This window comes from Empidonax traillii, unplaced genomic scaffold, assembly GCF_003031625.1.
Source record: "Empidonax traillii isolate 1590-97213 ecotype Southwest subspecies unplaced genomic scaffold, ASM303162v1 scaffold16:size2589160, whole genome shotgun sequence".
In the NCBI taxonomy this organism is placed as follows: domain Eukaryota; kingdom Metazoa; phylum Chordata; class Aves; order Passeriformes; family Tyrannidae; genus Empidonax; species Empidonax traillii.
This window is the reverse complement of record NW_020955209.1, coordinates 2,552,078-2,579,033: the sequence shown is the minus strand read 5'-3', so window position 1 is coordinate 2,579,033 and position 26,956 is coordinate 2,552,078. Positions and strand designations below refer to the sequence as shown.

Below are 26,956 nucleotides of genomic sequence, written 5' to 3'. Positions count from 1 at the left end.
GTGAAGAACCCTGCTCTGACCACCGTGCTTTCTCCAATGTACGTTTATGGAGTTCCAGGCCAGAACATTTTTGGAGCATAAAGACATGAAGCATTCAGATCCCAGCAAAATTCACTGTCATCTGCCTAATTCTCGTGGAGCTGAACTTTTCCACAGTTGTGCACCAGCTTAACTTCACCCCTGCAGCTTCTAGAGAATTATTCACAGCTGTATATTTCTTTGAATACTTATTTTACATGACTGACAACTGCCTCAAACTGTGAATACACTATTAAATAAATACATCTGCTGACCTCCTACTCTACCCTCCTAAGACACAATCTGAACAAAAATTTTCAGCCTTTCTTCAATCAAGAAAACTGGTTTGGAATACAATTCCCTTGTATCTGGTTTGAATCTCCCAGCCCACACTGAAATGTATCTGCTTTGCTTTAGTGTGTGAAAACACACGTGCTAGAGAAACAAAGGCTTCAGGAAAAAAATACAAAAAAAAATTAAAATATAATTAAATTTTTTGAGGTGGAATACAAGTGATTTACCCCTGTCAACCACTGTAATCTCACATATCATCCATTCTTATTTTCCCCTCTCAAATCTCAGCTCCTGGGTCTGAGCAAGACAGTTTTTTCAGCTCATGGTATCCCTCTGAAGCAGGCAGAGATGAGAAATGTCCAGCTGCCGGCAGGACCAGGTTCAGCTGTTTCCCTTTTCCTCCAGCCACTCACTCCTGAGAAGGGCAAACGCAGCAGTTTTATTCTGGGACTGGACAGGTCCTGTCAATGCACACATTTTGAAGACTGCTGTCATTTAAGCACTGCCCCAGCCAGGACCTGGTTGACTGGCCCAAAGTTGCAGCCCTCCACCACAGCCCCTGTCCAAGAGGGGCCCTCCTTCTCCAGTTCCAACTTCAAAATAGCCCCCTCTCCCCAGGATTTTATAGTCAACTAAAATACCTGGTCAAGACACAGAGAACAGGTGATTTATATATCATATCCCTGCCAGTATCAGTGATTCCAGCGTCCAGAAATGCATAAACCTACCTCAGAAATAATGGATAAACCTACACTAGGAAAACATCATGCTTAGAATTTTTTCTAAGCATTTTTAAGCATACAGTGTGTTTTTCTAAGCCAGAAATAATCTGTAAGAAAGGTGTCTGTGCAATTTAACAGAGGGAAACTCGTCCCTGAATATCACCTGGACAACCTGGTCTTCCATGGCCCTGATAAATACATCTAGAGCACATAAACTACACACACAGACACATACAGATGAAAAAACTCACACACATAACTCCTGTCAAAGATTGTAACAATCTATTTAAAATATAAATTATCTGAACTTTTTCCTAATCCTTTGCCTTGAAGGGTGCCAGAGTAAAACTACTGATCCAAAGACTCAGCCTTCCATTAGGACCGTACCCCATCACTAGCCTTTAATCAAAACACTTGACAACAGAGTATGCCTCCAATTCTTATTCTTGCCTGCATACAGGCTTGAAAAAAACACTGCATTCTTTTTATACAGCGGGTCTGTAGCAGAACTTACACATCTGGAGGAAGCTATTTTTTTTCCTGACATATGCAAACACGCAGGAAATTCAGTATCAGTCAGAAACCTCAAGACAAGAACTTATTGCAGCTAAATAACCAGTGTTGATCTGAAGTCACCTTTATGTTTTTTACTACATATACATGGGGATGTGTGTGTGTATGTGTAAAAGAACAGAGTCACCATTAGCATAAAGGCCCATATCCATTTGTAAAAGTACACAAATTCTACAAAGGAAACCCACTGTTTTTAATTGCACTGAAGCACTAGTCCTAGTTATTCTGGAAAAGCAAACTCTAAGTATCTCCTTGGCAGTGGGAGAAACCGGACACCAAAGATCACACTCTATTTTAGGGATAAAAAAGGTATAAAATTTTATTTGACGAGTTAATAAATAAGCATTTAATTAGTCCATTAAAACACTTTATTACAAGAAAATGTAATCCAGTTATAGCTACCCTACATGAAAGTTAATTCTGAGGTGAACAAATAGACCTACTAGAGAATAAGCAGTTTAGAATCTATATCTACATCTATACTGCATCTCTTTTATTTTTAAAATTTTTCTATTTTGTGCAATTAAAAATTTGTTAGATGTCAGACAACTTCAAAAACTTCTAATATAGCATACTTCAGAACTATTATTCTTAGATGACATCATCTTTTTTCAGAGATGATTGAAGTTTCCTCACAGTTTTTAGCAGCTGAAGAGAGCTTCTGCTTTTCTGCCCAGGACAAGATTTAAACTTACTTTCCTTTGCAGTGACTCCAATCTCTGTTCCTTGCTTTTGGTCACCACATTTTATTTTGACATGAGTTGCCCCTTGCTTCAATTTCTGAGTTTTTCTCTTTAATTTCCACACCTAGGAGGAAAGATAACATGTTATGTACTCCGAAGACCCACAGCTTACTGGATTTATATATAGCTTACTGGATTTATACCAAACTCCAAACTAGAGATGTCCAAGGAACATAAAAAAAAAAAATTTAAACTTGCTAATCTTGCACAATTGTCTTGCTGTAACAGAAAACTGACCTTGCCCATACAAAAAGCATTACAGAAAACTAACCTCACCCATACCCAGTAGGTTGTTGAAAGTAAAAATGCTTGTTTGAGAGAGACAGAACATCATCTGTTACCAATCTATATTTACAACAGTCTTTTTCCATTTCATATTGTACTACCCTAATAATAAAAAAAAACCCAAAACACAAAACCAAAAAACCAATAAACCTCTAAAATGCATACTGTTTCTTACTGGTTACTGTATCTAAGCAGCTTACTTTGAAGCCTCCCTAGCAAAAATGGAAAACAGAATAAATAGGGTTAATTGCTAAAGAATGTTTTTTTAAATGTCAAATAATAAGTCTTGACTTGCACTTGGCGTGAAAAGGTCACTTCCCAAAGACAAAATTAGGCTGGAAGCATTCCAAATGCCAATTTAGGCTTCAAGTCCATTTCTAAAAATAATTAACTTTAATTGCATTCTAGAATGTATTATTAACTGTGAAACACAGAGATTACTATGACATTTTCAGTATGACAGGTTCTGGAAGTAGAAATATACATCAGAAATACGAAGAGTGGTCTGTACAAAATACAAATAGAAGTGTCTGTGTGCAAAAGCACCAGTATAGGCAAAGGGGTTATGGGAATGGCCTGTATTGATAACAAGGGCATGACAGACAGTAATCATACAAACATTACTATTTACACAACGACCCTAAAGGGTGTGCTCTGAAAAGGCTGTAAAGGAGCACAGATGACTTGCCAGAAGATCTGCACTCTGATAATAGGCAAGGATGACAACAAGGTTGCATCACATTGTACTTGCTACTCCTCATCATCCCAAAACAAACGCAAACTGCAGCCATAAAGATATGCAAAAGAAAGAAATAAAGGTGCAGTTGTTGTCCACTTAGGTTCCTGGATGATGAAGTCAGCAAGATTCTGAGACAAGGATAACACCGTAATTGTTGGCTCCTCAAGAACATAAGAGATTTATTCAAAAAACAGTCGACATTGCCAAGAGAGGCAACAAGGGCTCAATCCATATTGCTAGCATGTGACTCTGCTTGGATATAAAGCACCTTCACGCCTGCAATAACATGGACAATAAAAAGTTTGAGTGAATAAAATCTGTCACAGAATGAGCGTGAATAAAATTGGTCAGTTTTAAATTAAATTAACCATAACCTCCCCATTTCATAAGGCCTCACACTGAGTTTTGCTTTGTTTCCTGTATAAGCAAAATTCCCAGCTGAATCTATTTATCTTGAAACAAAGGATGGAAGAACAGAAAGCTATCAGACAGAACTGTGGATTTAATTTTTAATCATATGTTCCAAAACAAATTGCTACGAAAGACTTGAGCTGTTCATCTACAGAAGAGTGATTTTATATGGGCATGTATGAAAAGTTGTTATCTATGGCTCTAAACCAAATACTGATGGACTGCAGACTGCAGGTTAGGGGTTAAACAAAACTCAAAGGCTTGTCTGGCTATGATTTTGGAGAAGCTCTGGTCAACATATTATTTAGTTAACAAAAAGCTTCAATATTTCAGAAACATAAAAGACATTTAATCCAGTCTGTACAGGAATTATATAGCTTCTATTTCCTCATTTCCCAGAGGGGCACAAAGGAATGAAATCTCAACAGTTTGTCTTAACATGGTGAGCAGAAGTGACAGACTGAGCACCCCAGCTCTGTATTGCAGAATGGCCACAGGGCAGGAAGTTTTCCCACTAGCATACATTCCCAGCTGCCAGCTGCAAGCAGTTTTTCTTGATCAAATGAAGGAATTGGAGGTACAAGAACACGAGGTAGCAGTTTAATTACAATAACTCATATTGGAACATCCTGGCTTAAAACATTCCAGTGACATTCTAGCTGATGACAACAGGAGGCAGAGTTGTGGCAGCCTTTCAACTAGAATGTGACTGGCTAGAGAATTTACACATTATTCTTACAGTAGCTTGATGCTTTTTCAGCTTGGATATTTGTTCTCCTTTAATCTCCATTTGTTTTACAAGGCAATCCAGTTCCTGTTCCAGGCCTTCACGAACTCTGGAGTCTTGAGTCTCCTGTATCTGCTTCAGAAGTTCTTGATGCTCACTATTAAAGACAAGAATGGCACGCTAAGTATTCATGATATAGTCCCTAGGATTTTTTTCAATACCTCCAGTGTATTGCAGGAGCTGCTAGCTATTTTGTCCGGAGTACAATTTAGCATTATTTACCCTCTCACACAACATACATTAATCTGGTATATATTAACATGAGAAAAGGAAAAGCTTTTCCCATGCATCTGATTTTCTCATTCCCAATATGTAGCTGATGTCCACCTCATTTCTCCCTCTTCTCACAGGCTTCACAACTACACATACAGTAGTGTGCAAAATGAGGCTTTTTAAAGCAAACAGCAGCTATGCAATACAGCATTTTCACTTCCTGACCACTTTAATGCAGACTTTTAAAGCTTAGTGTGGTACAGAAGAGTATTGTTTAAACTAGTACATTCAAATTACAATTTTTCTGACAGATTACTCAAATTAAAATATTCTACTCAAAAAGATTTGCAGAGAAGTGGGCCGGTTAATTAAATTAACCAGCTTAACTGAAAGAAATTGTGTAGATCTTCTTGATACCTAGATATCTGAACTAGTTGAAACCAGAGACCCTCTGCTAGATAAGTCACCTCTTTACAAAAGTCACGGCTTCTTTTCTGACTTCTGAGTAACTGCTGCTCCTTGACAGTTTAATTGAAGCAACTTGTTGTTGTTATGAAAAAAAAAAACCACAAAGCCTGTCCTTGACCCGCCATGAGTAAGACAGGCATTGTTTTTTTGAAGGTGAGGTTGCTTGACAGTTTAAATTTTGCCACATCAAGGATTTCAAATCACTGTCAACATCCTAACTGGTTTAAACAACACACCCTCCTCTGTTCAAACCACAGCTCATCGTGCCATCATGTCTGCTATGACCAGCTACATAGCTTTGGCCCACAATTCTACAAGCTGGCATTAATGGGAAGATGCCTAAAAACACAAATTGTGGTTGCCATTTACTTGCATGGCTAGAATGATACATACGCTCCCATCTAATGCATTAGCTTCTTCCACACCCTGCCCAGTTTTCTGGCAGGAGATTCTGTCCCTCTTTCACAACCCCCTTACAGGACCAGCAAGTTCTCCTGCAACAAGCAAAGGGTACGAAGGGCAGGCTGACTCAGCACAAAGACCCACCAGCTACGCATGTAAGGAGAGAACACAGAGTGAGTACAAAGGAACAGGATAGATGTTGTGGCAAGACTATTCATGCCAGTGCCATACTAACCTATTCCACCACCCAGACTGACTGCATCCTGCAGGCCTACTCAGTACTAACACCACCTTTGCAGTTTTGTCCTGGAGAACATTTTTGGCCCACTCTGTAAATCCCTGAGTATGCTTTATAATTTCTAAAAAGTACATGCTTGAAAGATTTTTTTGTTTGCTGCAGCTGTTACTTCAGTAGCAGCTCATGTAAATACAGGATGTGGAAGCAGAAAAACCCAGATGAAGAGCGTGTTGCTTGCTCACAAGACCAGTTAAACAGCAGGAGAGAAAGAATTTTTTGAATGAGAAAAATCCTACCAGTCAAGCCTGCTCAGGTCATTCTGTCAAGGAGTGGTCCTACACCTAAAACGGGCTAGGCTCAACTATATATAGCACACCTGTAGCTTCTTAGGGGTATTGCTGAAGTCACTCTTACTCATAACACCAGGGACGAGTACTCACGAGCTCATTTGGCCCAGCTCATCTTGCATGGCCAGCAGAAGGCCTGAAAGACTTCTGGTGGCAGTAGGTGACGTGGAACAAGATGACACAGATTTTGAAAGGGCACTGTGTCTGCAAATCCCAGACGTAGCTCCTCTTTGTGATGAGACACATGGATTGCGATGCTTCATAATATGCAACACACTTTGAACGTTTGCACTTACAGAATGGCTGGAGCTGACGGACTTAAAGGAGAATTAGTAAGTGGTTTACAGAAGTAAATAACAATTACAGTAAAGACTTTACTCAAACTGTAGATGCCACTTTAGTGAGAACAGTGGTTTTCACCCACCTTCCCAGCCACAAAAGGTAGTTCACCAGCCTTTACATGTAATTGTGAAAGGTGCATTTTCTTCATTGTAGGACTTCTCTGTCATAAGAAAACATAAGACAAGAAATTCCAATCTGCTGACCCAAGAGCAAAATATTAAACTTTCTTTTTTCAGTAAGTAAAATTAAAATAAACACACAGCAAAATGCATCACCTCAGTTTCCCCCTGGTTTAAAAAAAATAATTTCCCTCCTGTATGTGTAGCAAGTAAGACTTTGCAATAGTTGAGATGAATAAATTTTATTCCATATGCATGTAGCAGACAGTTTGGCAATTAGGTTGACATTAAAGAAATTGAACCTTGCTTAAGTTTTCAAAACAATAGTTGCAAAATTTTGACTGATCTGCAACATGTGTTGCAAAATGAATTCATTCTCTCGATTTCAGCAATTCCCCCAAAACAAATCATCTTAAGATGCTGAGTTAAATCTCCTTTGGAAGCTAATTTTGCCAGATAAACTGTAAGGCAGCTAAGAGAACATGTGGGACAGCAGTAAGACTAACAAAGATTATCGTGAAGTTGATAAGGGAAGGTTTTCCAGTGAGGTGCTAACACCCCTAGTACCATTTTAATTACTGAAGGAAGGAAAGAAAAAGAAAAGGAAAAAAAAAAAAAGGAAAAAATGGAGTAATGTGCAGCAGATGAATCAAGTGCCTCTTACATCACTATTTTCCACAAATTCCAGTCTCTGTGTGAGCCAGATGCTATCAGTAACAGTATGCTAATATAAATTTGCATGTTACCTTCTTAGGTTTTTTCTTCTTCCCATTTTCCTCTTCAGGTTCATGTTGAGATGTTGCCGAAGACATCAAAATTCTGTTTATATGAAATTCTGTTTGAAGCTGTGGGAATAAACAAAAAAGAAAACAACCATTTAATATAATATTATAAGTATGAAATAGAATGTTTTAATTAATTCCCTCTTTTGTGCATGGATAAGAACCAGTTAAGGGAACTATTAACTGTCCTGCTTGGAAGGTATAAGTTACTCTTAAAAACTGAACAGATTACTACGAAGGTAGGGTGTTGGGCAGATCTTACAGCTCTGACTTAGAATTCCTCATTTTCATGTCCAGCTGCAGCAGCTGTATTTTTCCACTGTGACAATCAGCAACTGAGATAAGCCAATCCTGCCACATGCTGGGGATCTGATCATAAAATCCAAATAATATGAACATTTGGCTTTACAATCTGGGGACAAACTAAGCCTCTCCGTGTAACATTGAGGTCAAAGCTTCTGGACAATCCTCAGATTGCTCTGTAGTTCAAAGTTGATATCAAGGCCCATGATAAACAGGATAATAATCATTGCCAATTAAACATAGGACAAGGACTTTGTTTTGGCACGTGTAACAGTTCCAGCTAAACAATGCTGGAGGTTCATCACTAAAGTGGGAATATTCTGGCTTTTCTGTCATCAAAAGGAAGTGAACCACACCACACCCTGTGTTTCCCAGCCCAGATCCAACAGACCTAAATCCATTCTGCAGTGCACTAAGATGGCACCAGTACTAGTTTAGGACTCAGTTTACTGCAGCTGAGTCCTTTCTTGAGCAAATGTTTATATGACTGCTAAAGTCATATTACCTGCTCTGGGAAAGTCATTCTTACTATGTTTCTCAGAAGACAAAATCTCTGTTCTAGGCTTTCTGCTCTGCAGTGCCAAGCCATTTAAGCAAGAAACCCACAAACCTGCAAGTTTTCAACTGTGTCGTTCTCCTAGATTCTGGAGGTGGTCAGACACCTGGGCTACAATCTGTACTGTATTTAAAGCTTTCTGGATTGATGAAAACCCATCATCATCCTTGGACGAGGTATAAAAACTGACAGCAGTGATGAATTAAATGAAGGTGTCAGCTTTGTTTATGGCTAGGTTCTTTCAAAATTACTCTTCAGCTCTACATTACCCCCACCCCACCCCAAGGGAATCTCCTCACAATTGCTGTCTTTCAAATGGCTGCTACTTATCCACAAAGTGAGGTTTGGAATGCTACTACTTCGTCCCTTTAGCAAAAGGTTTCTTTGATTTTGCTCTCTTCCAAAAATATTCCTCTCTCAGATGTTTGGTGACCCAACAAACTGATTACGGCTTCACAGAATAATGAATTATTCAAGATCTCATTTGATGAACAATCACTGATCAAAGATTTATCCAAGTATAGCCCTATGTATTAGATTGCAACGGATCTAAACAAAGTGAGGAAAACAAACACAATAACCAACCTTACTTGGGGTATAGGGTTTCATATATGACCAATTTCTTGGTACTGCAAATAAAGGTGTTTTGATTTAGTTGCAGATTTTCTAGAAATTAATTTTCTACCTAGGTCATTTAAAGCAGCGTTAAGGCAGATGAACTGTGTCATTAATACAAACACAAGTAGAATCTTTCTTCACTGAGATGTGCAACACATCTGGCAAGCTTTTCTAATATGTAGTTTATAACTGGCTAAGAAGTATTGCAGGAGTTCTCCCTGGATAATAAACATGTGGAGTTTAAAGTAATAAAAAAAAAGTTATTTTGGATGAGAGAATAGCTTTCTTTAGTCCTAAAAAATAAGATAAAATAAAACCTTTTCAGTTTACCTGAGATTTTTTATCTTGTAGTAGCTTATGCTGATGGTCTTCCTTACAAATCTTTTCTTCTAAGTGTTTGATCTTGTCCTGAATTTGAAGACAAGAATGATGAGTCACAATTCAGTTTGCCATGTTGAATCAGAAGTCTGAAGTAGTTTGCAATTGTAATGTGGGATAACACAGGAATGTAGCAATTTTTAAAGAAACTGAAAAAAGACTGATGCAAATGAAGCCAAGGTAGCATTCAGTCAGGTATGTCTTAACAGAAGTAACTTTGGCAAAAATCATTACTATTAATAGTACGTCATAAAATTATATCAAATGACTTTCAGACTGTCATTCCATGGATGCCTACTTCGGCAATTCTTTGAGTAGCAGTAAGTTTAAGACACTCTTTTTCTAGTATTTCAAGCTTTTCAAGTTTTGCATGCAGTTCCAGCCAGTTCTGATCTTCCTCTTTCCGCAGCTGGGCCTGGAAAAAATAAGCAAGAAAGGAGTTGGCAGCTGAGTGAAATTGTTTCAGGCAGAAAAAAAAAAAAAATCCCACACTACAGCAAAGGTGTTTGAATAGTTTAAATTTCATATTTTTTAAATTGCAAAGTGATGAAAAATACCAGGCAGATAAAGACGATTTAAGTTTCCAGCAACCTTTTTGTCTACCAAACGTGCAAGTATTAGCATGGTTGTGCTCATTAGGAGTTCCACCCAGGAATATTTTCATGCAATTCATTGAATGGTTGTCATCAGCAAGTCAGATAGTAAATTGCTTCTGTTTGCTACCACCCTGAGTGGAGCTGAGGAAAAATGATGGCCATAAAAAAACTGAGATCCTGTACATTTCTATACTTTTGAACTATATCACTACTTTGTTAGTATGCTACAAGGCTTCACCTGTTGCTCTAAAATAATTTTCTTTTCCAGTTCCACACTGGAAACCATTTTCTTCATGTAGTCCAGCTGTTTCTCCAGCAGGGAGCAGCGAGATTGTGCTGCATTCAACTGCTCACTTGCATCTACAGAAAGAAACAAGACATTTGGTACAGCAAAGGGAGCTACACATTTAGCCAGACTAATTTCATTGAGGAGTTCTGTGTCCTCAAAACAGGCAAGAAAAGTGTTGTTAGTACAAAAAAATCATACGGTTAAAATGTATTTTATATATAAGACATGAGAATCAAAATGTTTTTCCAGAGATAGTCCATAATTTGAATTCCAAAGACATGAGCACTGCAGTTACTTCCATTTGTATCAGCACATATCTAATCAGAATCTGGTTTCTTCCCTTCTTCTATCTTTTCTCAAGTTAGCAGTGTTATGTAAGCAGCTGCTTGCTTACTGTAAGAGCTAAACATACCACCTGAAACATGCTTAGTCTTTAAAATAGCTTTATGGGTTATGCAATACTTCATTAATATATGATAAAAAAAATCTCAACTTGATCCACGATTATCAAGCTCCTGTACCTCCGCAATTTTGAAGCAAAGAATCAAAGGGGGTTGGCATTAATTAGCAGTTTTTCAAAACAAACACTCCCTGCATTATACAGTCTTAGAGCTGCTGTGGCAAACCTTATCGCTTAAAAGAAATACCTTTCCTGTGTTGCATCAGTTCCCGATGTGCTGTGTCCTTCTCGTAGGATTCATGCTCAAAGGCCTTCTTATACTGAGCAGCTGCTCTGGAGAGGCTGCACAGATCAGCTTCAGCCTGTGACTTCTCCAACTCTAGACGGTGGATCTTTTCTTGAAGAGTTTTCAGGGCTGCCACTACAGCTAGGAAACAATGCAGCAGTTACACCTTAAGTAACAGTTCCCATTGTGATGATGATGGTGATAATTATCACTATTAGAAAACACTTCACAGTGCAATATAATACCTAAATTTTCTTCCTAGGATCACTCCTAAAATTAATTGTATTAATTATACAGCTGTACACTAACATATGCAGAACATATCTGGGAGAAAATGGACATGTTTCCTGCATAACTGAGGTATAAAACATTGGTCCTCTGTGCAAAACTAATTTCACTCCAAATGGCAGCAAACACAAAGAAATCATGACAAATAGAGTACAGTAAATCCTGGGACTTCTGTTTACACAGACGCAGGGAACACAGGTATCCAAGTGAGGTCACAAGTTTTGGTGTAATACAACTGGTCTGCACAGATTAGAAAAAGAAAACATGATCAGAACAGGGAGAGAAATCAGATACAAAGAGAAAATTTAGCAATACTTTATTGTTTCAAAAGTTAATGATTCAATACCTAGTTTCTTGTATTTGATGATTCTTTAAACCACAGAGACAAGGTTGAAAGCTTTTGCTTTTAGCTTTTTGACAAAACAGTATTTGTCAAAATTATGCCAAAAATAAAAGTGGCAATTTCATCTACAAGAGAAAGTCTACCAACACTCCAAAAAGTATATACACTTGTGGAAGTTTAAGACGTGTTCTGTAACAAGTCAGGTTTATTTTCTGACATTTTGTAAGTCCCTATTCCAATTCTCTCAATACAGGAATACCCATCAAATATGGCTAGCTCCTTAACAACTTCCACCAGCTTAAAAAAGCCCCAAACTAATCAAACAAAAACAAACAACTTCCCCTGCTGCCCCTCCACCCCACATAAAAAAAAACCAGATACCAGAAAGCATAAAGATGAAGCGGGACCACCTTTTCCGTCTTTCTATTTGTGTGCCAAACATCTCCTTACTTAAACTCTTAGCTACGTAACAATTACACTGAACATTTTAATCCAAAAAGCCCAAACTCTGCACAACATATGATTACTACAGAAGTAATCAGAGTTTTTGGGTGAAAACAGTGATCACGTGCACACTTGTGGGCTATGGCTGTAAGTCCAAGGATGGGTATCCTTATCATTCACCAAGCTCTCCAGATACACTAATCCCCCCAGGCATTTGCCTTGTGAGCTCCAGAGAGTAGTCACCCACGAAGGAACACAGCCACCGTAGTGGACCCATATTTCGTACAGACTAACTTTCATGCTGATAACTTTCCTGAGAGTTTGAGTTGTTCAGTTGTTCAGAAGTTCTCCCAAGGAAACATACCACACAAAGAATCACTTGGAAGTGATTTGAAGCTGGATGGAACCAAATAGTGCTATGTAAAGCCAATTTCAAGACTACTATACTGGATGTACCATACTAACGACCTTTCTTTATTGTATTTAAAGTCATGAACTGCTACTGCTGAGTTTGAAGCATCCTCCTTTGCTTTTAGAGGAAGTCTGGCAATTTTAAGTTAAACAAATTTCAAAGCCAAAGTTTATAAGGTTGTTAGAAGACTTAGAGAGGTTTCCACTCCTGACATATGACTTCAGGGAGACTACTCCCTCAGGACACATATACATCCTGTCTCAATGTCAGTCTGATAATCACAACAAGCCATTGAACTGAGTAAGATAGAATGGGGAGTTTGCTCAGGAGATTTCACATGGAACAATTAAAAAGATCACTTTAAGGACATATTTTGGCTTTACCCTGGTTATTTGGGATAGAAGGCTTGTCACCAGCAACAGCTGCCAACTTCTTTGATTCTATATAAGCAAAGGTTGCAGGAAGCATCCGATCTGGTGGCTGAAGAAAACTTCCTATGAAACTGTTCTTTGATTCAGAATCCATAGCCTGTAGAAAGAGAGCTACGTAACATTATTAGTTCTTTAACAGACTGCGTAAGATTTTTCAAAGTATGTTACTGGGCTGTCCCTGGCTCTGTTTATATCAAACCAGATCACATGCATCATCATCATCATCATCATCATCATCATAGCAACAAACCCCACACCCCCACATGAATCCTGTATTTTAATATGATTACAAAACAATGCTCTCTTTGACCACTCAAAATTTTCCAAGATTTTTCTTGGTGGTTTCTAGTAATTTATGCTGATTTTTGTACTTTTAAAACCCAAGTAATAACAGCATTTTCTATTAACTGTTTTACAGACTTCAGTGTCTTGCCTCTAAGTGCTCCCTGCAGAGCAAGCATTACAAGTTTTACAGCCTGTTTCCATTTGCAGCCTCCTCAGTGCTCTTCTCCCCATCTTTTTGGATGAAAAACCAAATTACTCATGGTAAATAATGTACATTAATAATGTAAATAAAGACACAGTTCTCCACATTTAGTGTTGAGATATCAGAAGGATATTTAATATGCAATAACCCCAGCATTCTCCCCATTATTAGGCATATGGATTAAATCCTGTTTCTCTACTCCCTTTCACATTCTTTGTTTTATCAGAAACACATTTGAAGACAGTTCACACCCTGTCGAATTTCCTTGATACTCAAGACATGGACAGTGAAACTTGCAGGAAGTGCTTTAGGCTATTACAACTTTTAGGAAGTTAAAGCAAGTTTTAAATCAACCTGCTGCTACCTAGCAAAATAATATCAAGCATTTCACTTGATACAGTGTAAGAAATGGAGATTATGTACAGTTTCAGATAATAGAAAAACAGCTTATCTGAAGGTTCAGTGATACAACAATTATGGTATCACTTGAGTTTAAAATACAAGGCACGCAACTGGAACAGTCTTTCCACTTGGGCAAGGCTATTTACAGATGTTAGTCTCCAAGAAAGTCACCCAAAGGAGGTATCTAGTAACAGGAGGAAGTGACAAAAACCAGGACTGGAGCCTGCTGATGATGCAGACCCTGGGAAAAGCCATTCATACTGGGTGGGTGGGGAAAAAAGTTTTCAATAACAGAAAAATTTTCCAGGAGCAGCTCTTACAGCACTGTTTCAGAGGCCATGTAAAAGAAGAAAAAAATCACCCCCTATCCATACCTTGTCTTCAAGACATGCACTAAACCAAAGGTACATATATATATATATATATATTCCTTGTCCAAGCTGTCATCACAGAGATGTCGACATAAGCATCTCTTCGCCAGGGCTTGCTTGACTTGAGACCTCCTAAAGACCCCTACTTTTGTGTGCTAACACTACCAAGGCAGACCACACCACTCAGGGAGAGTCCCCTGGCCCCGAAGTGGGAAGCTATCCAGGCTACCTTTGTACAACAGGCCTTTTCCAAAGCGTTCCCCAGGGGCCACCCCATCCAAGCCCAGGCCACAAACTGTCAGTGCTGGATCAACAGAGGGAGGTAGCCAGGCCCTCCACCATCTCTGGGAAGAGGTCCCACCTGGTGATCCTGCCACATTTATGGCCACAGAATCTGCTTATAGGCCTGCACAGCTCTGCCCTGGAGGACCGAGAAAAGCTGTGCAGGGACACCTGACCAACTCTAACAGCCTGCCAGGCCTATCAGCCACGTCCAGCAACACAAGGGGCAGTGGCAGTGAAGGGCACAAAGCAGAGAGCTGCAGAAACCTCAAAATATGGATGAGAAAGTCCTGTGGCCACAGGCATGGTCAGGGCCAAGACAGGTGAGGAGATGGTCCTGGTATGGCACAGTGCACCAGCAGTGTCCCACAGAATAAGAGATAAGCAAGACTGACCAATTTTCCCATTGCTTCTCAACCCTTACATGTTGGTGACGAAAACGACTAGTAAGAAAAGGTCCATAAAAATAAGCATATGTGCATGCAAGAAGTTCCCTACCACTGCTGTGAACAAAGGCAGGCAACTTTGGAAACACCAGAGGAAGAAGGTGGTTTTTGCTCACACAACCCAACTTTCTGGCAGTCAAGCGTAAGTGGAGACTCACTTTTCCAACATCCTCCGGTGGAACATGGCTCCCTTGCATGCCTCTGCAGCCATGCACCAGTTAGTTTCCTTATTACTTTCACATAAACAAGTTTTGATGTTTCCAAGGAGATGGATCTGTGGGCAGTTGTAAGGAGGGCGGTGATCCAAAGCAAATAATGAATAAGAGAAGGAGGGAATAAAGCAGCAGAAAATGTGAGTGTTTTGGGACAAGCTCTGCAACACAAAGGTGCAGGAACATGGGGGACACCTACTTGGGATACAGGGAAGTAAAAACCCTTCAGTTCTGCAAGTGAAGCCAGAGGAAAGTGAAAGAGAAGAGGCCAGCTCACCTGCCTGGTGGTGGTGATCCAGCTTAATCCCCTGCGGGCTTCAGCACGAGAACTCGCAACTTTGTCAGCACAGCAGAGGGTAACACACACCCTGCAGCTGGAGCGGGGAGATCCCCAGGCTGCTCCTAACAGCTCAGGCTCAGCAAAGGGTGCGAAAGAAAACACCACAGGACCGAGACACCTGTGTTTGCAGAAACTCAGCTGCAGACATAGTTACGGACGCCTTGCTTTACCACAGCTTCCTCAGACGCAGAGGCTGTGTGAACTAGGCTGAAGGAGTGGTTGCTATAGTGCTTGGAGGCTCTGTCAGCATAATTACTCTAGGAGAAGTGCTCTGGTGCAGTCGAGTCCTAATATCTTAGCAGGTAGATATAGTTTATAATGACCATACTGACCAGGAGTAATGCCAACACTGCAGACTTCAAGCAAAGAGATGTGCCAGGAAAAGGACCAAGTCACTCTACAGCAGCAAGACATCACTAAACATCCTGGCGACTTTCAGCCCATTGCGACAAAGAAACCCACCAGGAAATAATTAAGTAGCTTGACGTATGTTTTAACGTCAACTGTCCCACCATCAACTTTTCCCCCCACAAGTATTTAAGCTTCTATAATACCATCACAAACAGGTTTGCTTTTTAAAATGTCTAATACAGCCCACATCCACTGCAAGCTTAAATCACTCTTTTATTCCACACTACCGTGGACACCTGCACTAGAGAGGGGCTTTAAAGTTTGCTTTCTGAACAGCGATGTTTGTACTAATGTAACTCCACAAGGCTTAGGGGGATTTAGCACTTGAACAACACTCATAAAAGCAGCCAGAACACCGTTGTTTAGACAAGCCCTTCGTTGAGGAAATCAGTGCACTCCTTTGAGTTTGGGGAACAGCCAAGGGAGAAGTATGCATATTAAACAGAGGCTGACAAAATACCCTAGTTACCACAGAGTGGGGAGGGGAAGAAGGAAGAAATGCTGCACTCCCACCCCAGCAGCCTGCACTGCTGTGGTGAGTGGGGTGAAGCACTTGTGCTGTGCAGGTCACATCTGGAGTCAGCACCACCGCTTGGAGATTTTTAACCAGAACTGGCCCAACAGCCTGTGTTGGTGGATGCAGAGGTGATGCTCAGATAACCAATGTTATTTTACACAGAAAACCACAAAGTAGCTGGCTCCTACACACTCTGCATCAGGCAAAGGGGTAACTTGGTGCTGATCACGGGCTTGCCCTTTAATCATCAGCCTGACCAAGCCATCTATGTTTTTCTCCAAGTCTGAGCCAGGAGGCTCTAATAGTTCCGTGCCACACGTTTGTAACCCTGTGCATGGTGCAGGATGCCAGGCATAGCACACCAGCTCTGTGACAGCACTGGATGGATAAGCATCCCTCGGTGGGAACACTTCTGCCTGCTGGCTCACCATCCTATGCAGGCTGAAAGTGAGCTTGCACAAAGTATGCTGGGGAGCAATCCTGTCATCAGGTCCATATGTGACTTTCATGCCTCAAAGGAGAGGAAGCAAGCTGGGGTTTGGTACCTTAACACAAACAGGGAATTTCCCATTTCATCATGGTCATCTAAGCACTAACAGAGTTCACTTTCATACAGTTTCTACTTAGTTTTGCTGAATGTGGCCTGCATTAAATGCCAGAGTACTGGACTGGGTAGCTGTAAAAATCAATTGACATTTTAGTTATTGCTGTCTTTCAGCATGCTAATATTAGGGAGTTACTGAACACAAATGTTAAGGAATGATCAGTTATAACTTCTTCATCCCCCTCTTTCCTCCTTTCTGTTCCTCCCCTCCATTGCTAGCTACATCATTAAAAAAGCTTAAAAAAAAGTCTCCCAAAATGAAAAGGCCAGAAACATTTTGCCACATACACAAATATGTCTCATACTGTAAAGCAGCATATGGAAAAGCTTTTTCCACATGTGAACTACAGCAGAGTCAGGGAATAATGCTGGCTTAACAGTCTCCCAAAAGATACTAAACGAAAAAAGTGATAAAGTAAGGAATGTTTCCACTGAATTCTCTGATGTTTGTTATCTCATGGAGACACTGGTTCATTCAAATCTCTTGTGAGGGCAACCTTTTAGAACCAAAGAAAGAGGTGTTGTCAGAACACCTTCAAAGAAGAAAAAGAAAAAACAGATCAAAGCATATTTCAGAAAGAAATACAAAGATATATATCTTATGACCTGACCTACTGGGCATGCAAAATTTATAGTGGTTTTTTTCATAACTGAAAACAAAGTCTCAGATGAACCAAGGAATGATTCACTGTTTATCTGACATAAGAGAAGTTTTAAAGAACTGCCCCAACACAGGCTATACCAAGAAACTCCCCAAATTCTGGCTGCTGCTTTGACTATTTGAGCCAAGCTTTGCTGGCGAAAGGTTATATGTGAGAAGCCATTTTCATGACACAATCCAAGTTGGTCTATTTTCCACCCTTTCCTTTGAGAACCAGGGGAAAAGCTTGTTCAGCTGCACTAGCTGTGCCGCAACACTCAGCCTTATTCCCAACAGAAAAAGAACAGCCCTTCCACAGACAAAAAAAGAAATAAATAATGTTGTGGGCAAACTGCATTGTTGTTTTGGGAACACCCAGTCTCCAGCATCCTGATACAACCACTTTAATCAGCTTGAAACATACGGCATCGCTCAGGACATATCTAAGTAAGTGGTACTCCCATGTCATCTCTAATCTAAGCGGGTTAGAAGTGAAATGGTGACAGCTGCAAAATTAACAGGAAGTAAAACCTCACTAAATCAATAAAGCATTTCAACATGTTTTTAAGGTTTGTCACGTTCCAGTTTAAATAAGTTTAGACAAAATGGCCAAAAATTTGTTGGAGAAACTAAGGAACCTCGGAGTGTTTTGAAAAACTGACATAGATGAGTCCCTGGGAGTTAGTGTGTTGTACAAACTGCAACAAACTGCAAGATACACACTGCCAGTCTCAGAACTGGATATATACAGGTTAAGTGCCCAGTTTCTTCTTTGATACTACTGTACTAAACCTACTCATTCCTGAATCTCAGGTCTTATGCAGAACTTTCATACAATCATTGTTCTTCAGTATTGGACGAAAAGGAAAAGAATACCATTTTATGTTTTCTCATGACACTGTATGTACTGTCAAGTAGGATAAAACCTGGCATTTTAATGAAAAAAAAACAACCAAACAAAAACCAACAAGCTCCTAAGACTTTTCACTGTGTCAGACCTAAGCATTTACACTCATATTTCTCTAGTTCCTAATTGCTAGAGATAAAAGAAAGAGAACAAAAAAAAGAGAAAGAAAGAAAATGGAATGAGTTATACAAGTACTTTGTGAACAAGGGAAAAAGTATAACCTGGTGGGGAAAAAAATGAGATAGTTTTATAACAATATTTTTAGGAATAGGTTCTAACCTGGCAGTGTATCAAGCAAGCAAATTTGGGTCATAATGTCATTAGAGTTTTGCTGTTTTCTTCAGTGAGCACAGCAGACCCAATTCCTCATTCAACTGGGTCTTCATTCAAAATGGCTCATAATCAATACCTTGTGGGGAAATCCAGTTGGTGCAAACTGCTTTAACCTGCATGTGCAGACAATGACTGAACTTGGAATTCAGAGGAGCAAGACTGCAACTTCCTATCTAGTAATATGTTAGCATCAAAGCATTTAGCCTGGAATACAGTGTTATCAAAATAATTACATTTATAAGTCTTTAATCAGTCCAAAGTAATTAAATATAACCTTTTTGCAATAAGTATCAAACCCAAACCCAAATATTATAAATGGTCACTAATATACTTCCTCACTTCGCTCATAGTTCCTCTTCTCCTGTCATCCACCCCCATGTTACAGTTGGGTTTTGCCCCTCATCTCCTCTCTTTTCATTGTATTTATATCATCCTGCAGCTTTGTTCCTTGCCCTTCTCCATTTGGCATTCTTTTTTTTCCCACTCCCTCTTCTAGCATAAAAAATTGGGATTTTTTTTCAAAGTGAAAATACTTGGTTTTCCCCCAAACAAGAATTACTACAAAATTTCTTCCTTTTGTACTTAAAATCCAGTTCCCACTGACTGATGCGGTAATTGAAGGTGGTTTCCTCTGTATTTTACATGAAGAATGTAATAAGTTCCTTTTTCTCTTCAGTTTCTATTTTCTGCTGATGCCATCGCACTGTCTTCCACATGTAGTTTGTTTAGCTTAGTGTGTCCTGATAGATTGGAAGGCAGGAGGAAATTACTGGCTTTGGCTATAGACCCCTGATTAAAAAGAGGAAGGCTTTGCTGCTGTGGAAAGAGAAGGTTTTCAAGGGCAACTGACTCCAGTATAAAAGACTACATCTGTGCACAGGCAGAATAATTAGAGATTAGAAAGGAAAATGCAAAAAGGAAAAGTCATATTAGAGTAGGGCAGGGCAAATGTAAGAGTGGGTTGAAATGACAGTCATAGTGAAGAAATATTACAAGGTACGGGATAGTTCTTGCAGGTACTGACTCATTCACAGTAAATACTTCTACAGCATGATAATTTTCACCTTTTGTGTCTCAAATATTTAATAGTATCATTGACAGATTGTTATGAGTGTTGCAACTTGCCCTCTAGGCAGATGAAACACACAGATTGTGTTGTCACCATTGCCTAGGAATTTATTTTTAAAGTAAATTTCTGTTTTTACCAATACTTTCCCAAGGAAACTGTCAGTCTCTTCATCCAGCATCCTAGCACGAAGATAGAGTAGGAGGCAGATTTTTAGACAGACAACTATAAAAGCTTGACATGGATGAGCAAAGAAGCACAAAGAAGGTATTTATTCGTAGGGTTTGTCCCTTTTTACCAACTACCACACCTACATTTTTTTTTTCATATATTCCTATGCTACTGATAGCTAGCCACCTGGTAGGGAAGAAGAACTCCATTCTTCACTTGTACATCAGGCAACCTAGGAACCAGGATGAGGGCGGAAAAAAAGATGCTAACAAGGAAAAGATAAGTTTCACTCCAGGCAAGAAATTATTCCCAAAATCCTATTTTGTCAGGAACAGTTGTCTTTAGTTACACAGAAAATCTGCAAGCAGATCTGAGTCAGGGCAACTCCTCAATCTTATTTTGGAGACCTATTTTGTTGGAGAATAATTTTAAATAATATCATCTGTTTACATGACTCAGAATATTTATTGCAACTCCAACGCATCCTCATTGCCCATCCTGACCAGGCAAAATATTCTAAATATTACTGCCAAATAGTTCACATATCATGTGGTATAATGAGTACTCAGATATGCAAAAATAGTTTTATTCCTACTTCTGACCCGAGTATTCAAAGACATTACTTGCTTCTGTATATTTACACTTGCATGACCTCAGAGATACAAAGTAAATCTGAGTAAGATGCTACAAAATTCTCCACAATGTTGCAGACAGAAAACTAACTTCAACTGATTATAAAATTTTTTAAAGGCATTTCTTCCCTGCTAACTATATGCAGTTTCTGACTGCAAGGAAATTTAGTGGATCTCTAGTGTCTTGTCTTAAATCCTTGCCATTCTGTGTGACCTTAATAAGTTAGAGGGATGGGACTGATAAGGGACTAATGTTCCAGGATACGTGAGCCTTTCAGCCTCAGGGCTATGTGTGGTGATGACAGTCTTACATTCCCTGAATATAAAAGAAGTGCAAGTATAGGTCCAAAACAAGCAGCAAACTCAGTGAGGAGCTAACAAAAGTAGAGTTGGGGGAGACTCTATGAACATAGATGTGTGTGAAGACCCACCCTGCTGCTTGGCACCTTTATAATCTTTGGATGCAGAATTTGGAGTCCTTTTCTGGCAGTGAGTGCCAAAATCCATTCTTAAAAACAACGAATAAAGAGTCCCTGTAGCTTTTCTGGTCTGTGACTTCATTTCATGCAGCTGCTGGTCACAGCATTTTTCTTTGTGTTATTGCTGGAAAACACCAAGGTCTCTATTAACAGACAGCTTGACAAAGGTGTTTAAAAGGCCTTCTGGCCTGTCAGCAGATATAAAATTCCCAATAAGCAATGTTCATTTTCTTTTAAAATGCAGCTGGAGGAAATAGTATCCATCTTCTCTGTGCTGCTAACCCATGGTCATAGCACTGGCTTGGAAGTGGGAGTTCCTGAGGAACTCATCCCTGAGGATCATGCTAGACTGGAAGGAAAAAGAGCAGGAAGGAAACAGGGAGTCACCACCTTTTTGTTTGAAGTTATGACCCTGTCCTGAAAAGCATATGAGTCCAGAACAAGGATGAGGCAGCTGAGGCAAGGATGTGTCTCTCTCATCTAGTTTAATCATCAAAACAGAATCCGGGCTTTTATTTATGCGTTTTTGTAGCAAACAGTACCCAGATAAAAACCAGTACTGGCTTGAGACTAGTTACCAGAAACCAGGAATAACTGTCTACAGCTTCCTATGTCCCCTTCCTTCTAGTTCACACCAGTGCCACACATTTGCCACACTTTCTAATAGGGCACAAATTCAACAACGGAGGTGATGAATGCTTTCTTTCCATTCTGAAGTCCTTTTGAGCACCTGGGATACTTTCCTGGGAGTTTGGTGTTGACATAAATGCCTTTGAGCTAAAAGCCAGTTCTCTCATCACTGAAGGTGTACTGAAGGTCAGCACTCTACCAAATCCAGCCAGGCACTGTGGCTACAACAGCAGAACTTGACTTGTTGGGCTCAGAGAGGTTCCACTCAGCTGGACCTCCCTTGGAGCTGCTCTACTTCCTAGACTACAAATGGGCACAAAGGGGAGACAGGTACCAAGATGCCCAGTTTGGAGCAATTCTGAATATTTCTATCCAGAAACAGACTAACAGAGTTCAGGTGGCTGCTCAGAACTGAACTTTTAGTTTAGCCATGCACTTTTCTTAGTCTTTAGTGTTTCAGGCTACATTTATTATTAAACAGTTAAGTATAAATGCAGTATAGTCAGAGGTTGGCAAAATACAGCAGGACTTTAAGTGGCCTGTAGTTTTGGTACATCGTAGCCCAGCTTTTCTCAAAGTAACCCACCCTTCAGCATAAACCTATTCCAAAGGTTTTCTGCATGAAAGATTTGATCTCCTAAGAAGAAATCAGTGACTAACTTGCCCATCCCTGCTGCATTTGTGACCTTTAAGGAAGCAGGGTGGCAGAGTTTGGTGCAAATGTACACTTGCAATGCATGACAGGCCAGAGCACAAGCTAAATGTACAAACACATGCTCAGAAGTAAAACAAGGCCACCTTTTCTCCCACATAAAATCATAGAATGGTTTGGGTTGGAAGGGACCTTAAAGATCATCTTGTTCGAAACCCCCTGCCATGGGCAGGGACACCTTCCACTACACCAGGCTGCTCGAAGACCCCATGCAAGCCGGTCTTGAACACTTCCAGGGATGGGGCATCCCCAACATCAAGAGTTTCTTCCTAATACCTCATCTATACCTAGCCTCTTTCAGATTAGAGCCGTTCCCCTTTGTGCCATTGTGAGGCATTCCCTCCCTATGTGCCCCTGTAAAAAGTCCCTCTCCTGCTTTAGGTACTAAAGGTGATGTCAGGCCTCCTCAGAGCCTTCTCTTCTCCAGGCTAAACAACTCTCAGACTAAACTCCAGGCTAAACTTTCTCAGACTGTGTTCATAGGAGAGGTGCTCCAGCCTCCTCTGATCATCTTCATGGCCTTCCTCTGGACTCACCACAACAGGTCCACATCCTTCTTATGCTGAGGACCACAGAGCAGTCCAGGTGGGGTCTCACAAGAACGGAGTAGAGGGGCAGAATCACCACCCCTCAACCTGCAGGCCACACTTCTCTTGATGCAGCCCAGCACACAGTTGGGTTTCTGGGCTGTGAGCACACGTTGCCAGCTCATGCTGAGCTTCTCATCCACCAACAGCCCCAAGTTCTTCTCATCAGGCCTGCTCTCAACCTATTCTCCATCCAGCCTATATTTTTGCTTGGGACACCCTGACCCAGATGTAGGATCTTGCACTTGGACTTGAACTTCCTGAGGTTCACACAGTCCCACCTCTCAATCCTGTCAAAGTCCCTCTGGATGGCATCCCTTCCCTCCAGCGCATTGACTGCACCACACAGCTTGGCGGTGTCAGCAAACTTGCTGGGAGTGCACTTGATCCCACTGTCCATGTCACTGACAAAGATGTTAAACAGACGTTAAACATCTTAAGCTGTAGTTTGCTCAGTCTCTGAGGACAGTCTGTTAGAATGATATACAAGGCTGGGCTTGACATCAAGCCCGAGCCTGTGTTCAAAGGCGGTAGAGGACTAATCTTTGGCTTTTTTCTCTGCAAAACAGGAGCCACAGAACTTTGTTTCCTCAGAGGGTTACTGTGAAGAAAAATGCATTATACTGTGGAGTGTCATTTATTGTGGCAACATGCCAATACCCATTCTAAAAAAGGGAGGGTGAATTTTAGAAGAGAGTGATCCCACCCTACGTATTTAATATTTGGAATGAAGTAAGCCTTAACAAAACTAGGTGTATATGAAAGCACTTGAAAGAATGTAATTTAAAAAGCAGTTCCTCCTAGGTTGCATGTTAGCATTAGTTTGATAGTAATCACTGAAATGCATTCTGCACTAAACTGCTCTTTTGTGACATAAAGACACTGGAATGCACTTTTAAAAGTAAATATAATTTTTTTTAGGTCTTAGATATTAGAAAGGACATGAATACAACCACTAGATACTGTACTTTCAAACATAATTCTGCCATTGGGTAGCATTTGCATATGGCAATAGAAGTCTTTATCTAGTTAAAAAAAAGAGGGAAGTTGATAAGTCATCATCAAGGAAGGAAATAGCGAGGTTTAAAACAGCCACAAATTTGTTTTTCTTCAGCTTATCATTTTGAAAACTCAAATGCTGTAATTCTGGATGAGCTGCCAGATTGTTTCCTTCATAATTCTGCCTTTCTCTTATCCATTCTTTAGAGATCAAAAACAAGCATATTAACTTCAGTCAGTGAACACGCAAATCAAACAAACACATTCCCCTAACTTCAGGCTCTGATTAATTCCACTGGTAGCCTTTGACCTTGATTTCCACAATGTCTTGCAGTGCATAAAGAAACTTGACCTCGTATCAGAAAACTGCAGAGATTTGGTTTGGAAAAAATAAACCACCTTCATCTCCATTACCAAAGTACTACACTAAAATCTATAAAACAAAGAGCTGAAATCTGAAGTGTAGGCCTTGGAGCCAGTTTCACAATCTGTTTCCTGTAGCCAGAGTTCATTTGCAGCCAGTGGAAAAAACAACTTCTAAAAGATAAAAGGCAGTGCTGTGGCTTTCTATCAGTCTCAGCATTCAGCATGTGAATACAACTGTACCAAAGTCTAAACCAAAGATTCAGTTCTGATTCTCATTCACTTTATTGATCTTGGATGTATGTAGCCATTGTCAGAGACACCCAACAAGTGCAAACTTATCACAGGAAAAATAAGATCTACCAACTTCTGAAGATCAAAATTTAGATAGAAATAAAGCAAACATGCTTGACGAGTCTGCTCACAGGAAAATGGGAGACCATAGTGAGTGATGACAGAATGCGACAGGAAGCTGAAGTGATAACTAATGTAAAAAACAAACAAAACAAAACCCCAACAAAATAAAAAGTACTGTCAGAATTATTTTCTTTGAACCCATCAGTCATGATGGGTGGAGGCCTCCAGAGCTCAGAGAAGTCAAGACCCATATTTATTACAGGTAGTGATGATTTCGGCTGATACATTGTTCATGAGGGTGCCAAAGGCCTGGAGGAAGCAGCTGTGTGAAGCAGTCCAGGCCTGTGCGTGCTGCCAGACAACAGCAATGCAGTCTCCTTGCAGAAAGGATTTCATGGAAAAAAGAGACTGGTCTTCCTTGAAAGGCACAGGTAATGACAGAATGACACTTACACTGCAAGCTTTAAAAGCACAAGTACAGGAAAAAAAAAGGAATGTCAGATGAAGAAACCAGATTCTTTACAAATAAAACAGCTATTGATAGCTGGTGCTGGTGAGCCAGCTCAAGCTCTGTTCCTGGACTCAGAAGCGGTTTCTGTATCTTTCTGTGGTGGAAGAGTAAATTGTTCTGCATTTAACTTCAGTTTTGAGGTTTGAACTGTAGAGTGGGAAATGTGTATGCGAGAAACAAAAAATAATTACACAAGACACTATACAGGCACTATAGACACTATATCCTGTTCCTGATTTACTTCCAATTACTCCTTTGCCTTTCAGTATACGCAAAATTTTAGTTTCACAGTTGCTTTAATGTGAGAGCTGTAAACAGTTCTGCCCTTGTTTCCCTCCCGTTTTCTCTGCCAAGAGGTGAACTGGATCAAGGAACTGACTTGGCTGAAAAATAACTTTATCAGGAAAAAAAAAAAAAAAGCACCTTTTTTCCTTTTAAGTAAGAGCATGGGAAACAGCAATACCAGACCATTTGGTGGCAGATTACACTTAATCACAGAATGGCTGAGGTTGGCATGGACCTCTGGAGACCTTCTGGTCCAACCTCCCTGCTCAAGCAGAGCCACCTAGAGACAGCTGCCCAGGACCATGTCCAGATGGCTCTGGAAAATATCTAAGGATGCCGACTTCTCAATCTTCCCAGGCAACCTGTGCCAGCGCCTTGTCACCATCACAGTAAAAAAGTATTTCCTGATGTTCAGAGGGAACATCCTCTGTTTCAGTTTGTGCCCATCACCTCGAGAACACCCTGGCTCTGTCCTCATTGCACCTCTCCTCTAATGGAGGGAATGTATGTCCCCATACATAAATGTATGGATGTATACATGGAAAAGATCTCCCCTTGATCCATCTCTTCTCCAAGTTCATCAGCCCCTGCATCATTTGGATTAAACCCCTTCCCTCGCATTAACTTGGGTAAAAACACTGCGGAACTGTCGCCCAATCTAAATATTGCGGGGATGTTTTTCCCCCTGCCATTTCAAGTGATGATGGCTCCGTGTTTCGCTAACACCGACTGTTTCTCCCTTCCCTCTGACGAGTTTCCTCAAGCTGTATCCAAGGCTCCTGCTAAAGCGCGCCTCTCACACGCCTTCAGGGTCGCTTAAAACACGTGCGTGCTTAAGCTTCTTCCCGTGCGAAGCTCTGAGGCAAACCCGACTCGGGGATTGCTCCACTCCCCGCTGCCGCCAGCCCCCTGCGCTCCATGACGGGAATACCGTGCGCGCTTCCCGCAGCGAACGCTCCCTCTTACCCTTTCCCAGCACGATCCGGCGGGACCAGCCCTGCGCCGCGCTGCCTGCTGGGACGTGTAGTTCCACTCCGTGCGAAGCTCCGCCTGCCGGGATACGTAGTCCTCGCTCGCGGGCGCCGCCGCACCGTCCTTCGGCCGGACTACACATCCCAGCACGCCCTCGCGGCGCTGCCGCTGCCCGCCGCGATTGGGCCGCCGCCAGCGAGCGCTGAGACGCAATTGGCTGATCGGCGTGTCCGTCATGCGGGCTCCCCGTGCTGGCGGAACTCCTGCCCCCCGCCCGGTGTGAGGGGCTGCTGGGGGTCCGTGGCGGCCCCGGCGGGGAGGGCTGAGGGGCGGCCCCAGCCCTGCCTCTCCCGGGGCGGCTCCTTCCCTCCATGCCCGGGGCAGGGAGGAGGAGCCGCCGGCGCCGCGGGGTA

At 40.9% G+C, this 26,956-nt stretch overlaps 1 protein-coding gene across 7 annotated transcripts; it reads right to left on the bottom strand.

Moving 5' to 3' along the window:
- Nucleotides 1-1,824: 1,824 nt before the first annotated feature.
- CEP57L1 (centrosomal protein 57 like 1) lies at nt 1,825-26,552 on the bottom strand. 7 transcript variants are annotated; one of them, XM_027895675.1, is made up of 11 exons: nt 26,416-26,551; nt 12,780-12,930; nt 10,871-11,050; nt 10,173-10,294; nt 9,637-9,753; nt 9,291-9,368; nt 7,448-7,546; nt 6,665-6,742; nt 6,334-6,557; nt 4,525-4,669; nt 1,825-2,414 (listed from the first exon to the last, which is right to left on the bottom strand). In XM_027895675.1, exons 2-11 carry the CDS (start codon nt 12,919-12,921, stop codon nt 2,199-2,201), a joined length of 1,401 nt encoding a protein of 466 aa, XP_027751476.1. In that variant the 5' UTR covers nt 12,922-12,930; nt 26,416-26,551; the 3' UTR covers nt 1,825-2,198. The 7 variants fall into 7 exon arrangements, with proteins under 7 accessions (XP_027751476.1, XP_027751492.1, XP_027751454.1 ...); XM_027895691.1 differs by lacking the exon at nt 26,416-26,551 and adding an exon at nt 14,942-15,009 and having other exon boundaries at nt 12,780-12,924; XM_027895653.1 differs by lacking the exon at nt 26,416-26,551 and adding an exon at nt 14,317-14,885 and having other exon boundaries at nt 12,780-12,924.
- Nucleotides 26,553-26,956: the final 404 nt, after the last annotated feature.